This window comes from Erythrolamprus reginae, chromosome 2 (genome assembly GCF_031021105.1).
Source record: "Erythrolamprus reginae isolate rEryReg1 chromosome 2, rEryReg1.hap1, whole genome shotgun sequence".
NCBI lineage: Eukaryota > Metazoa > Chordata > Lepidosauria > Squamata > Dipsadidae > Erythrolamprus > Erythrolamprus reginae.
The window spans coordinates 346,343,190-346,358,698 of NC_091951.1; the positions used below are offsets into that span (position 1 = coordinate 346,343,190).

The 15,509-nt window shown below is 41.7% G+C and overlaps 1 protein-coding gene across 3 annotated transcripts in view; it reads right to left on the reverse strand.

Moving 5' to 3' along the window:
• Window positions 1-15,509, reverse strand: part of SLC14A1 (solute carrier family 14 member 1 (Kidd blood group)) — a 54,825-nt gene that overhangs the window by 27,114 nt on the left and 12,202 nt on the right. For 2 of the 3 annotated variants that reach the window (XM_070736429.1, XM_070736428.1), the window contains exon 2: window positions 1,400-1,544. In XM_070736429.1, the coding sequence (XP_070592530.1) occupies window positions 1,400-1,529 (130 nt within the window). In that variant the 5' untranslated portion in view covers window positions 1,530-1,544. Of the gene's footprint in view, window positions 1-1,399; window positions 1,545-4,572; window positions 4,730-15,509 lie in introns of all 3 variants that reach the window. The other variant, XM_070736426.1, reaches the window with a different exon arrangement.

Sequence of the window (15,509 nt, forward strand, 5' to 3'; positions counted from 1 at the left end):
AGGTAGATAGATAGATAGATAGTTAGATAGATAGATAGATAGATAGTTAGATAGATAGATAGATAGATAGATAGACAGACAGACAGACAGACAGACAGATAGATAGATAGAGAGATGATAGATAGATAGATAGATAGATAGATAGATAGAAAGAGAAAGGAAGGAAGGAAGGGGGAAGGAGGGAGGGAAGGAAAGAAGAAAGGAAGGAGGAAAGAAACATAGAAACATAGAAGATTGATGGCAGAAAAAGAACTCACGACCCATCTAGTCTGCCCTTATACTATTATCTGTATTTTATCTTAGGATGGATATATGTTTATCCCAGGCATGTTTAAATGCAGTTACTGTGGATTTACCAACCACGTCTGCTGGAAGTTTGTTCCAAGCATCTACTACTCTTTCAGTAAAATAATATTTTCTCAGGTGGCTTCTGATCTTTCCCCCAACTAACCTCAGATTGTGCCCACTTGTTCTTGTGTTCACTTTCCTATTAAAAACACTTATCTCCTGAACTGTATTTAATCCTTTAACATATTTAAATGTTTTGATCATGTCCCCCCCCCCCCACTTTCCCTTCTGTCCTCCAGACTATACAGATGGAGTTCATTAAGTCTTTCCTGATAAGTTTTATGCTTAAGATCTTCCACCATATTTGTAGCCCGTCTTTGGACCCGTTCAAATAAGTGGCTCAAATAATAATCCGTTCAAATAAGAAAGGAAAGAGGGGAAGGAAAGAATAAAATAGAACAGAAAGGAAAAAAGGAAGGAAGGGAGAAAAGAAAAGGAAGGAAGGAAGGGGAAAAAAAGGAAGGAAGGAAGGAAAGAGAAAGGAAAAGGAAAAAAGAAAGAAGGAAGGAAGGAGAAAAAAAGGAAGGAAGAAAGGAAAGCGAAAGGAAAAGGAAAAAAAAGAAAGAAGGAAGGAAAGAAGGAAGGAGGAAAGAAAGGAAATAGAGAAAGGAAAGAAAGGAAAAAGGAAGGAAGAAATAAAAGAAATGGAAGAAAGGAAAACAAAAACAAAAATGAAAGAAAAAAGAAAATAAGGAAGGAAGGAAACAAGGAAAGAAGGAAGAAAAGGGAAAAAAAGAAGAAGGACAGAAAGAAGGACCCTGTTTTTCAGGAAATCTCTTGTACAGTGTTTCTCTACTTAGCATCTTTAAGATGTGTGTATGTCAACATCCAGATTTGGGCCAGCAGGGGAATTCTGGCAGTTGAAGTCTACACCAGTTAAACTTGCCAGCATGCTGTCTCACCAATTCTGGGATCTGAAGTCCACATGGCTTAGACTTCCGTAGGTGGGGAAACATTTGCTTTGGATGATAATCAAGGTATTTAATAACTTTTCACCTATACCCTTGGTGCTTCCATTGGGTCTTATAGAGGTACCAGAAATGCAGCCTACCTTTAAGCCAGTCTCCAAAAGCCTTCATATCTCCCATGACACAGCTCAGGGCTTTTGACATTTGCTTGCAACAATTGCCTCTTGTCTTTTGCGTTTTGTCAGACTTCTCGCCAGCGTCGTTGATCTCCATTGTGAATTTTGGATCCTGCCCAAACAAAAACAACAAAGCATCTGACTGACGGTGTCCTCTTGACCTTCCTTTTGGCCAACAATGAGCATCGTCTTTCCATGGGAGTATGAGAAGCAACTCACAGCAAAACAACTGTGGATCCTGCAGGTGTTAGAGATTTTCAAGCCTGTTATAAGACAGGGTTGTCTTATAGAACAGGGGTCTCCAACCTTAGCAATTTTAAGACTTATGGACTTCGAATCCCAGAATTCCTCAGTCAGCAAAGAGGAATTCTGGGAGTTGAAGTCCACAAGTCTTAAAGTTGCCAGGGTTGGAAATCTCTGTTATAGAAGACAGAATTCCCATACTGATTAGGGGAGTCCACATATACAGACGTCTTTACAACTGGAGTCTTCTAACTTGGCCACTTTAAGACTTCTGGACTTCAATTCCCAGAATTCCTGCAATGCCAGCTGGGGAATTCTGGATGTTGTGGTCCACAAGTTTTAAAGTGGCCAAATTTGGAGACACCCTACATTAGATCATTGTTGTTTAACCTCAGCAATTTGAAAATATGCATCAACCACCCCACTCATCTAGCAAAGAAACTCATCAGCTCACGAAGCTTGGATAGGTGAACTGCAGCCATGACAATGGGTGTGGGCTTCACGTCAGGATTTAAACCTGAGATAATATTACAAGTTCAGTGGAAATGCTGTAATTACTGTAAAGTACAAGTGATGCTGAGTCCTGGTGCATCAGCAGAATGATGCAATCTGTTCTATGACCTGATTGGTCAATACTTATATACATTGTGTTGTGGTTAGCTCTGGTCCAGCTCCTGCCCCAAGGAATGTGCAGGTGGATGTGGGGGAGACATCCACATGCCGCAGGCCTGTTTTGCTCCCAATGGAATCTGCCGATGAAGCCTCCTCTGACCAAGGCAGCATGAGTGACAGGGAAGAGGGGAGTTTGGTAGACAGCCCTGGAGGAGATCAATCATCTGTGTCATCCTTGGATTCTGAACAAGAATTAATGACACATCCATGTATGCGTAGAGTGATGCATAGGAGACAACAACTAAAGGATTATTACAAGAGAAAATGAGGCCACCTGTAGTTGGGTGGGGCTCCAATAATTAGGGCTGCTGCTATAAATAGCAGTGTGTGGGTTTGGCTGTTGTGAAAGAGTATCTGATCGCAGTTTGTCAGGAATCCTGGGTTGCTGGACTTTGCTTGTTGATTTTTCACACCTTTGAAACCAAAGCAGAGCTATGTGTGTGTGTGTGTCACTTTGTTGGAAGAAGAAGGGATGTGAAATTTCTTCACAGCTGCTAGCTAAGTACTTAATGACTGCTTAAGGTTAATTGTACAAACTACCCAGTTGTTTTGGGAGGAGTGCTCTTTGCAATACAAAAAGAGTGCTTAGTTTATTTTGAATTTTGTGATAAAGAACATTGTTTTGAATTTTCAAATGTGTGTGTGTGTCTGCAATTTGTACTCTTGAATTTTGGGGAGGCTCCTACCAGAGAGCCCGGCAGAACACATTGTAATACATCTTTGTATGGGTGTGGTTTGGTTTAGTGTGGTTTGTTGTGGTCTGTTATAGTTTAGTTGTGTTTGGGTTTGGGTTTGTTCTGTAATATAGAATTACAGAATAAAATTGGGCATGGGTAGTCTAGCAGAGGAGGTCCAGGGGGGACATGATAGCAGTCTACAAATACTTGAGAGGCTGCCACAGGGAGGAGGAGAACACATTGTTTTCCAAAGCACCAGAGAGCCAGACAAGGAACAACGGTTGGAAGCTGTCCAAGGAGAGATTCAACCTGGAAATAAGGAGGACCTTTCTGACTGTGAGAGAGATCAACCAGTGGAACGGCTTGCCCGCAGAGGTGGTGAATGCTCCAACACTAGTGACATAGAAACATAGAAGTCTGACGGCAGAAAAAGACCTCATGGTCCATCTAGTCTGCCCTTATACTATTTTCTCTATTTTATCTTACAATGGATATATGTTTATCCCAGGCTTGTTTAAATTCGGTTACTGTGGATTTATCTACCACGTCTGCTGGAAGTTTGTTCCAAAGATCTACTACTCTTTCAGTCAAGTAATATTTTCTCATGTTGCTTTTGATCTTTCCGCCAACTAACTTCAGATTGTGTCCCCTTGTTCTTGTGTTCACTTTCCTATTAAAAACACTTCCCTCCTGGACCTTATTTAACCCTTTAACATATTTAAATGTTTCGATCATGTCCCCCCTTTCCCTTCTGTCCTCCAGACTCTACAGATTGAGTTCATTAAGTCTTTCCTGGTACGTTTTATGCTTAAGACCTTCCACCATTCTTGTAGCCCGTCTTTGGACCCATTCAATTTTGTCAATATCTTTTTGTAGGTGAGGTCTCCAGAACTGAACACAGTATTCCAAATGTGGTCTCACCAGCGCTCTATATAGCAGGATCATAATCTCCCTCTTCCTGCTTGTTATACCTCTAGCTATGCAGCCAAGCATCCTACTTGCTTTCCCTACTGCCTGACTGCACTGCTCAACCATTTTGAGACTGTCAGAAATCACTACCCCTAAATCCTTTTCTTCTGAAGTTTTTGCTAACACAGAACTGCCAATTTCTTGTGACCTTCAAGAAAAGACTGGACTGCTATTGGACTAGCGTGATGTAGGGTCTTCTGCACCAGCAAAGGGGGGGGGGGTTGGACTAGATGACCTGCAAGGTCCCATCCAACTCCAATAATAAATAAATAAATAAATAAATAAATAAATAGATAGTATAGAGTTAATAATTTTTGATACTACTGAAAAATAAAAGAATCTTCTAAAGAAAAAAATCCTGCTGCAGTGTTTTTATTAAGAAAACTGTCTAGTGACCGGTATCCTCCACGTTTCCAAACGCAAGTTCAAAATAACTCCGACACTCCAACTCTCCAAATCCTGGGAGTTGAGGTCCAGGCATCTTCATATTACCAAGGTTGAGGAACATCAAGGTTAGATCCACCCTGGAGCACTCTTGTCAACCTGAGTGTTGAAGGCAAGGTGTGGATGGATGCCTACCTGGGCTTCCAGCCTCTTCAGTAGTGGCCTACTTTGACAAGGGTCTTGGGCAGTTGCTGAGCATTGCTGGTGCTTACATTCAGACTCATAAGACCTGCACCTCTCTGCTGATAGCTGAACTGGACCTCCATCCATCTCTGCTAGCATTTCACGTACGCTAAAGGGCAGAGAGAAGGAAATCAGACTCTCCACCCTGCGTTTATGATTTTATAGACTCTGGATCAACTGCTCCTAATGATTTTATTTCGTTTTATAACCTGGTTGGGGAAAACAGCTCAACTGTTGGGTGCATGACAGGCAGGAGGTTTCTCATCCTGACGTTGGGCATGTTTCCATCTCTGTAAATTAGACTTTAGAGATGGACGAGAGCCGAATGGGGAAAAGGTGAGATGTGGGTGGAATTCTCAAAGTCGGGAAGTGGTTGTTGTGTATTTACTGAATGTTGTGGTTAGCTCTGGCCCAGCTCCTGCCCCAAGGACTGTGGATGTGGGGGAGACATCCACATGCTGCAGGCCTGTTTTCCCCCCGGTGGAATCTGATGATGAAGGCTCCTCTGACCAAGAAGACATGAGTGACAGGGAGGAGGAGAGTGTGGCAGACAGCTCAGAAGGAGATCATTTATCTAGCTCCTCCTTGGATTCAGAACAAGAGTTAATGATACAGCCACGCATGCGGAGAGCGATGCATAGGCAGCAACAACTGAGAGATTATTACCAAAGAAAATGAGGCCACCTGTGGTTGGGTGGGGATGTGGTGATTAGTGAGGCTGCTATAAATAGCAGCTTGTGGGTTTGGCCATTGTGGAGGATTATCTCATCCTTGTGTTTCCTGCCTGCTTTACTGACTTCAACCTTTTGTGTGCTGATTTTTCCCCACTTTGAAACTAAACCAGAGCAAAGTGTGTTTCACTTTGTGAAAGAAGAAGGACTGTGAATTGCCTCACAGCTGCAAGCTAAGTATCACAGAACTGATAAGGGACTTGTACAAATTACCAGTTTGTTTGGAATTTTCAAACGTGTGTGTGTCTGACATTTGTACCTGTGAATTTTTGGGAGGATTCTACCAGAGAGCCCGACAGAACACTGAATAACACTAAGGTATGGTTCCAGGATTGAAGAAAGGAAGAAAGAAAGAAGGAAGGAAAGAAAAAGAAAGAAAGGATGGAAGAAAGGAAGAAAGAAAGAAAGAAAGAAAGAAGGAAAGAAAGAAAGAAGGAAAGAAGGAAAGGATGGAAGAAAGGAAGAAAGAAAGAAAGAAAGAAGGAAAAAAAAATAGGAAAAAAGAAAAAAGAAAATACTAATGGCCCTCTCCATTTCCCTGCGTTAGACGCGGCCTCTGGCTGACCCTCCTTAATATATTGCATGTTCTTTTAGCTGTTATTCCCAGTGTTTTTTGCATTGCTGTAGTTTTAAGCCATACTTCCTTCTGTTTTTCCCCCCTGTCCTGCCTGATTTATTGTGTTTAGGTGCAAAGCATTTTGTGGAATTCAGAGTTTGGAACATCATTCCAATGGAGGCCATGAACTGGTGGTCTTTTGACTTTTCCTCTCTGTGTATTTCAGCTTCCCCCAATGTTTGAGCCAGGGTGGCGCAGTGGTTAGAGTGCAGCACCGTAGGCTCCTTCAGCTAACTGCTAGCTGTCGTTCAGCAGTTCAAATCTCACCACTGGCTCAAGGTTGACTCAGCCTTCCATCCTTCCCAGGTGGGTCAAATGAGGACCCAGATTGTTGGGGGCGAGAGGCTGATTCTGCAAACCGCTTAGAGAGGGCTGTGAAAGCACTACGAGGTGGTATATAAGTCTAAATGCTATTTCTATTACTATTCCTAGAAATCAGCCTCCCCAACCCCCTCCCAGTTTAAAATCACCCTCCCTTACTTGGTGGAGAGATTTTAAAGCGAGGGCAACAGTATCCTTCTCAAATTCGGCCACATTTTATTTCAATTTGCTTAAATTATTTATGCTCTTTTTTCCCAACCTTATTTCTTGCGGCAAAGTTGCTATCTGTATAATTGCAATTTTTTTTTTCAAATCAGAAGAGTTATTGCTCCAGACTTGATTGCAAAAAATTCGACTTCAGCAACAGAGTGGTCAATGCCTGGCATACTTTACCTGATTCTGTAGTTTATCCCCCCAAACCTCTGAAACGTGAACCTTAGACTCTCTACTATTGACCTCAACCCATTCCTAAGAGGTCTGTAAGGGGCGTGCATAAGCGCACCAGCGTGCCTACTGTCCCCTGTCCAGCTGTCTCCATGTATTTGTAAAATATCATGTACTCAAAGAGCCATGCTTATAGTTTTCATACATTCATATTAATGTTTGTACTTTGTCTGTAATCTTATACGTGCATGACAAAATAAATAATAAAGTTAAATAAAATAAATAAATAAATATTCTGGTTTCAGTCAATTCTTCATCTCATTTCTGCCCTTGATTAATCTGTCTGTCTGTCCGTCCGTCCGTCCGTCCGCCCGCCCGCCCACCCATCCATCCATCCATCCATCGCTATCATCTATCCATTTATCCATTTATCATCTATCAGCTGTCTGTCTGTCTGTCTGTCTGTCTCTGTCTGTCTGTCTGTCTGTCTGTCTCTCTCTCTGTCTCTCTCTCTCTGTCTCTGTCTCTGTCTCTGTCTCTGTCTCTCTCTCTCTCTCTCTCTATCTATCTATCTATCTATCTATCTATCTATCTATCTATCTATCTATCTATCCTCTACCTCTATCTATCTATCTATCTATCTATCTATCTATCTATCTATCTATCTATCTATCTATCCATCCATCGCTATCATCTATCCATCTATCCATTTATCATCTATCAGCTGTCTGTCTGTCTGTCTGTCTGTCTGTCTCTCTATCTATCTATCTATCTATCTATCTATCTATCTATCTATCTATCATCTATCTATCTATCTATCTATCTATCTATCTATCTATCTATCTATCTATCTATCCATCTATCCATCCATCCATCCATCCAATCATCTATCCATCTATCCATCTATCATCTTTCTTTCTCTCTCTCTCTCTCTCTCCCTCCCTCCCTCCCTCCCTCCCTCCATTTCTTTCCTGCCTTTAATATTTTTAAATATAAACTCATGGCGATGCATGTATCCAACACACCTTCCTTATCCACAACAACGAAGACCTTTTCTCCCAAAGGTGCTTGGCCTTCAACTAGAAATAGTGACCTGACCCAATCGTGCCATTACTAATCATGTCTCCTGCAGTTCTCAAGTCTCCTGGCTGAAAAATGTGATCCTGGCCAGGCAGTTCCCTTTACCTTAAAGTATTACACAATGTATTGCAAGTAATCCTTGACTTATGGCCACAATTGAGGCCAAAGTTAATGTTGCTAAGCCAGATAGTGAGTTTCTCTCCATTTTATGACCTTTCTTGCCAAGGTTATTAACTGAATCATGATACAGTGGAACCCCGACATAAGAGCTGCTCTACTTAAGAGCAACTCGAGATAAGAGCTGGGAGGGGAGAGATATTTTTGTTCTACTTACAAGCCCAAATTCGAGATACAAGCGCCAAGGAGCTGTCTCCTGAAGCCAAACGCTAACTTCCGCGTTCGGCTTCAGGAGACAGCTGCGAAGCGGCGCGCGTGTTTTAAAAGGTTGCAGCCGGCCTGGGGGGCTCGGGGGGGTGCTTGCAGCTTTCTTTCTTGCTCTTTTTCTTTCTCTCTTTTACCTTCCCTTCCTCTATTTCTTCTTTCCTTTCTCCTTCCCACCTTCTTCCCTCCCTCCCTCCTTTCACTCATTCCTCTCTTACTCTCCCCTTTCATAAGTTTCCTTCCTTCCTTCCTCTGTTCCTGTCCCTTCCCTCTTTCCTTCCTTCCTTCCCACCCTCTGTCCATTCATTCACCCATTCCTCTCTTGATCGCTTAAAGCCGGTCCCTGGTGCAAAAAGGGTTGGGGACCTCTGTCCTACAGGATTGGGTGGCAGAGAAGTTGAACATATGTAAATTTAAAAGTTTAAGAAAGTTTACAAGTTAAGTGAAAGAAACTTCATTATTCATTTATATGTACATGTACATTTCTTCATTAAAAACATGTCTTTCTGCATAATTTAGACTAACTTTGTGAGTTTTTTGAGGGCTGGAACCAATTAAAATTATTTACATTAATTCCTATGGGGAAAAGTCGTTCGAGATAAGAGCTGCTCGACTTAAGAGCCCAGGTCCGGAACGAATTAAACTCGTATCTCGAGGTACCACTGTAGCTGTTAAGTTAGTAACATGGTTGTTAAGTGAATCTGTTTTCCCCACTGACCTGGCTTGTGAGAAAGTCACAAAAGGGATCACATGACCTTGGGGCGCTGCAACTGTCATAAATATGAACCAAAGATCATGTGACAATCGGGTATTTCATTGGTCGTAAGTGTGAGTCGCTGTTTTCAGTGCTGTAACTTTGAAGAGTCACTAAATGAACTGTTGTACGTCAGATAAAACACCAACTAATCATAAATCGAAATGGGCAACAAAGAACTAGAAACATTGAAGAACAAATCTTGAAATTTGCTGGTGATCTCCTCAGACCTAGCAGCATATTCCATGTGCATGGTGCATAACAAACAAGGAGGGCTCTTATCATCATATTACAGTCACTGCCTGTATACGACCGCACCCTGCAGGCACCTCTGCTCCCTTCCCTTGCCTCTCTGATGCTTAAGTCAAGGTACAAAGGCACCTCTGAGTAGTTATGCAAAATAATACAGAATGGAATAGAATAGAATAAAGAAAATATGGAATGGAATGCAATGCAATGGAATTAGAATAGAATAGAGTAGAATAGAGAAAATATGGAATGGAATGAAAGAGTAGAGTAGAGTAGAGTAGAGTAGAGTAGAATAGTATAGTATAGTACAGAAGAGAAGAGAAGAGAGAAAATATGGAATGGAATGAAAGAAGAGTAGAGTAGAGTAGCGTAGAGTAGAGGAGAGGAGAGGAGTGGAATGGAATGGAATAGAATAGAATAGAATAGGATAGAATAGAGAAAATATGTAATGTAATGTAGAATAATATAGTATAGAAAGAGAGTAGTAGAGTAGAGTAGAATAGAGTAGAATAGTATAGTATAGTATAGTACAGAAGAGAAGAGAAGAGAAGAGAGAAAATGGAATGAAAGAAGAGTAGAGTAGAGTAGCGTAGAGGAGAGGAGAGGAGTGGAATGGAATAGAATAGAATAGAATAGGATAGGATAGGATAGGATAGGATAGAATAGAGAAAATATGTAATGGAATGAAAGAGTAGAGTAGAGTAGAGTACAATAATATAGTGTAGAATAGAACAGAAGAGAAGAGAAGAGAACAGAAGAGAAGAGAAGAGAAGAGAGAAAATATGGAATGGAATGAAAGAAGAGTAGAGTAGAGGAGAGGAGAGGAGAGGAATGGAATGGAATAGAATAGAATAGAATAGAATAGTTGGAAGGGATCTTGGAGGCATCCGATATCAGCTGCATGGGCTGCTGGTGGGCCATGACACTTTGAGATTGAGATGCTGGGTGGGGTTGATTGATTACATGAGATTCTGTATTCTGATTGTCCCTATTTGGTTTCCTGGTTTGTTCGGTGTGTGTGTGTGTGTTTCAGGGTTAAGGCTAGCCTTGGGGAAAAGTGGAGAATGTAAATTCTGCATGGGCTTTGTGTTTTCCAACTCAATCCCATCAATTTGGATGAAACAGATGCCCAGGCCCTGCCTCTATGTTGGTTGAGGCAGGCAGGATTCCCTTGAGTACCATTTGTTGGGGGTCAAGGGAAAGGGAGGGTCTTGCCTTATCTTCCTGCTCAAGATCCCCATGGACAATTGGTGGGCCACTGTGTGACACAGAACGCTGGACTCGATGGGCTTTGGCCCGATTCAGCACGGCTCTTTTTATCTATCTATCTATCTATCTATCTATCTATCTATCTATCTATCTATCTATCTATCTATCTATCTATCTATATATATATATATATATATATATTGCATTTATATGCTCCCCTCTCCGGAGACTCGGGGCGGTTAACAGCAATCATAAAACAGCGTACAATAATAATCCAATACTAAAAATGATTAAAAACCCATTAATATAAAAAACCAAACATACATACAGACATACCATGCATAAAATTGTAAAGGCCTAGGGGAAAAGGGAATCTCAATTCCCCCATGCCTGGCGGCAGAGGTGGGTTTTAAGTAGCTTACGAAAGGCAAGGAGGGTGGGGGCAATTCTAATCTCTGGGGGGAGTTGGTTCCAGAGGGCCGGGGCCACCACACAGAAGGCTCTTCCCCTGGGTCCCGCCAAGCGGCATTGTTTAGTTGATGGGACCTGGAGAAGACCCACTCCGTGGGACCTAACTGGTCGCTGGGATTCGTGCAGCAGAAGGCGGTCCCTGAGATAATCTGGTCCAGTGCCATGAAGGGCTTTATAGGTCATAACCAACACTTTGAATTTTGACCGGAAACTGATCAGCAACCAATGCAGACTGCAGAGTGTTGGTGTAACATGGGCATATTTGGGAAAGCCCATGATTGCTCTCGCAGCTGCATTCTGCACGATCTGAAGTTTCCGAACACTTTTCAGAGGTAGCCCCATGTAGAGAGCGTTACAGTAGGCGAGCCTCGAGGTGATGAGGGCATGAGTGACTGTGAGCAGTGAGTCCTGGTCCAGATAGGGTCGCAACTGGTGCACCAGGCGAAGCTGGGCAAATGCCCCCCTTGCCACATCTGAAAGGTGTTTCTCTAATGTGAGCTGTGGATCGAGGAGGACGCCCAAGTTGCGAACCCTCTCTGAGGGGGTCAATGATTCTTCCCCCAGGTTAATGGACGGACAGATGGAATTGTCCTTATGTTCTTATATGTTCTTAATTCAGGCCTTAGGGTCATTAGAGGCCATTCTGGCTGGGAGGCAGGGATTACTGCAACTTCTATGGATGGTTTTTTCTTTGCCCTTTCCTGGGGGCATGGAAATTAAAAGAGAGGGGAAGGGGAGCTTCTTATGATTCTTTCTACAGGTTAGAATGAAGAATTGCAGGCTGACTCACTGCTCACTGCCTGAAGTTCGATCCAGACTGGCTCAAGGTTGACTCAGACATCCATCATTCCAGGGTTGGTAAAATGAAGATTGTTGGAGCAAGAGGTTGACTGTGTAAACCACTTAGACAGGGTTGTAAAGCCCAATGAAGTGATATATGTGCTATTACTATTCCTTCCTTCCTCCTCCTTCCTTCTTTCCTTCTCCTTCCTTCCTTCTTTCCTCCTTCTTTCCTTCCTTCCTTCCTTCCTCCCTTCTTTCCTCCTCCTTCCTTCCTCCTCCTTCCTTCCTTCCTTCTTTCCTCCTCCTTCTTTCCTTCCTTCCTTCCTTCCCATGGTAGCACCAGTACTCCTCCCTTCATCCCTCCCTTTCGGCACCTGAGGAAAAAATAGTTTGCCATCACTGGTGTTTGAGAGACAGGGGTGGTGGTGGTTTGAACTAGATGACCTACGAGATCCCTTTTAACTCTGGTAAATAATCTAATCTAATCATTTGCCCGTCACTTTTTCTCCTGCAAAACTCCGCAGTTCTGTTTGCACAACTGGTTCATAAACTCTGTTGGAAACCCAACAGCATCATGTTACGCTGCCGAACGGTTATGTTTAGTTAGCATTAACTTCAGGGGTTTGGGGTGGCTTAACGCCTTATGCAAACTCAGTCCATTTGATGATTTATGAGCTGATATACTATGTCAATCCAGGAAATTGATTAATTTAGTAACAAGATTAAGCATTTCGCAATCACGCATTCCTTCTTTTTCTTTGCCGAGTAACTGATTTAAAAGCTGGGATGTTCCTAGGTGCAGCACATACCGAGCTGCGAACCCTCTACAGTGAGATGGGCAGCGTAGACATTTAATAAGTAAATAGATAAATATACTCAGGTGGAACTCCCTGCCCCAAGATATAGACGAACAGTTCTTGGCTTACACATGCCTTTAAAAAAGAGCTGATTGGCAAGATTTAGGAAGGCGATGAAAGGAACAACTTCCTTTATTATTTTTCTTTATTTTCTTTATTATTCTTTTTTTATTCTTTCTATATTCTTTTTTTATTCTTTTCTTTATTACTATTATTACTGTTTCAACTCCTATCCTCAAAACATCGCTATAGAGCAGTGTTTCCCAACCTTGGCAACTTGAAGATATTTGGACTTCAACTCCCAGAATTCCCCAGCCAGCGTTCGCTGGCTGGAGAATTCTGGGAGTTGAAGTCCAAATATCTTCAAGTTGCCAAGGTTGGGAAACACTGCTATAGAGCGCTGCACACCAAGACAACTAAACATCACTCTGCTAAACAAATAATTCCCTCAACACTGTCAAACTTTTTACTAAGTCTGCACTTCTATTTTTACTAGTTTTGTCTCATCATCCCTATCACCCATTTCCTCCCACTTAGGACTGTATGACTGTAACTTGTTGCTTGTATCCTAAGATTTTTGTTAATATTGAATGTTTCCTCATTGCTTATTTGACACCTATGACAATCATTAAGTGTTGTATCTCATGATTCCAGGGGGGTGGGGGGTGGAGCTGTTTTTGGCCTCCCCAGGCATTGAATTATGAGTGTGGGCACTTGCACATGCGCGACACCACGTGTGCACGTTCTTTCGAAAGAAAGCTTCGCCATCACTGGTGTAGAGTCTCCTGCTTGGGCGGAGGATTGGACTAGATGACCTCCAAGGTCCCTTCCAACTCTGTTAATCTATATTTGCATCTGTATCCTTAGTTGATAAGTCCTGCTAGGTAACCTAATACAGTGTTCCCTCGATTTTCGCGGGGGGTGCGTTCCAAGACCGCCCGCGAAAGTCAAATTTCCGCAAAGTAGACATGTGGAAGTAAATACACTATTTTTGGCTATGAACAGTATCACAAATCTTCCCTTAACACTTTAAACCCCTAAACTGCAATTTCTCATTCCCTTAGCAATCATTTAAATTATTACTCACCATGTTTATTTATGAAAGTTTATTAAAAAAATATTTATTAAAGGTGGACGAAAGTTTGGCGATGATGTATGATGTCATCAGGTGGGAAAAACCGTGGTATAGGAAAAAACCCCGCAAAGTATTTTTTAATTAATATTTTTGAAAAACCGTGGTATAAGCCGTTTCGCGAAGTTCGAACCCGCGAAAATCGAGGGACCACTGTATATCATAATATAATGGCGTTAGATAAGTGATTTTTCAACCTTGTTGACTTTAAGATAGGTGGACTTCAACTCCCAGAATTCTCCTGCCAGCCATATTGGCTGGGGAATTCTGGGAATTGAAGTCCACCCGTCGTGAAGTCAGCCTGGTTGAAAAACCACTTATCTAAAGCCATTATTTGCACTCACCCTTGTGCTGGCCTGTCCTTAAAGAACATCGCTCCACTTTATTATCTGATTGCACTTCAGAAAATCGGACGGTACAATTTGACTTCCTTACAAAATGTTTGGTTTGATGAAAGAGGCTGAATTCTGCATGGTTGCCACGGACCAGCTCATTAGCGTTTTATCTGCACTCATCGACCTCTCAGAAATGCTAATTTCTGACAAGCAGCTCTTTATTAGGCTGTCCAGTATTCCTTGCGTAACCACATAGCGCCTCTTCAGCAACACTAGCCTTTCAAGACATAGTGGGACGTCATTCCGACGCCCCCCCCCCATTGAACAAGTACTTAAGGTTTAAAACAAAAACAAAAAAACTCAGTTTGACTGCAGGTGCTTTCATGATCTCAAAAGCATCCCAGAAATCATGGGGAATAATTACACATCAGCCCGGATCCTTCACTTACAATATATCCCTGATTTATATACAATATATCCCTGACACAAGAACTTTTTTTTTTTAACTGGGGTTTTTAGGCTTTTTAATGTAAAATTGTTATTTTAAACTTTAATATTAGATTTGTTACTGTATATTGTTTTTATCATTGCTGTGAGCCGCCCTGAATCTGCGGAGAGGGGCGGCATACAAATCTAATAAATAATAATAATAATAATAATAATAATAATAATAATTTTTTCCCTGAACACCATCACTCTGCTAAACAAATAATTCTCTCCACAATGTCAAACTATTTACTAAGTCTGCACTACTATCACTACTAGTTTTTTTCCTCATCATTCCTTTTTAAATAATTTTTATTCAGTTTTATACATTAAAAAATAACATTCAATCTCATCATTCCTATCATCAGTTTCCTCCCACTATTGACTGCATGATTGTAACTTGCTGCTTGTATCCTTAACATTTTTATTAATATTGATTGTTTCCTCATTGCTTATTTGACTCCTATAATCATTAAGTGTTGTATCTCATGATTCTTGACAAATGCATCTTTTCTTTTATGTACACTGAGAGCCTATGCACCAAAGACAAATTCCTTGTGTGTCCAATCACACTTGGCCAATAAAGAATTCTATTCTATTCTATTCTATTCTATTCTATTCTATTCCATTCTATTCCAGTCCAGTCCAGTCCATTCTAACCCAAAGGTCTTCAAACTTGGCAACTTTAAAGACTTGTGGACTTTAACTCCCAGAACTCTCCAGCCGGCTTTGCTGGGAGTTGAAACCCACAAGTCTTAAAGTTGCCAAGTTTGAAGACCTCTGTGTTAACCCAAAGAGGGTCTCCGTTAAACCTCTTGAGAGAGGGCTTCCCTTCCTCTTTATTAGCCCCCCTCCCATTCTTTCAATGCCCACTGCTGAGGATGGAACACAAAGTTAACAAAGCTGCAAACAGTTCAGTTTTCAGCAGCTTCTCTGGCAGTCCAGCTGTTTTCCTGCCACTTATCACTTCCTACCAGTTGCTTGTTCTAGTCTCAAGAACAGAGGCAGTAAAATTTAGATGTGCAGGGTGGCAATATGCAGAACCCACCGAATCCAACAACTGACTCAAGAAGTGGAAAAAACCCCCAACTTACAACAGT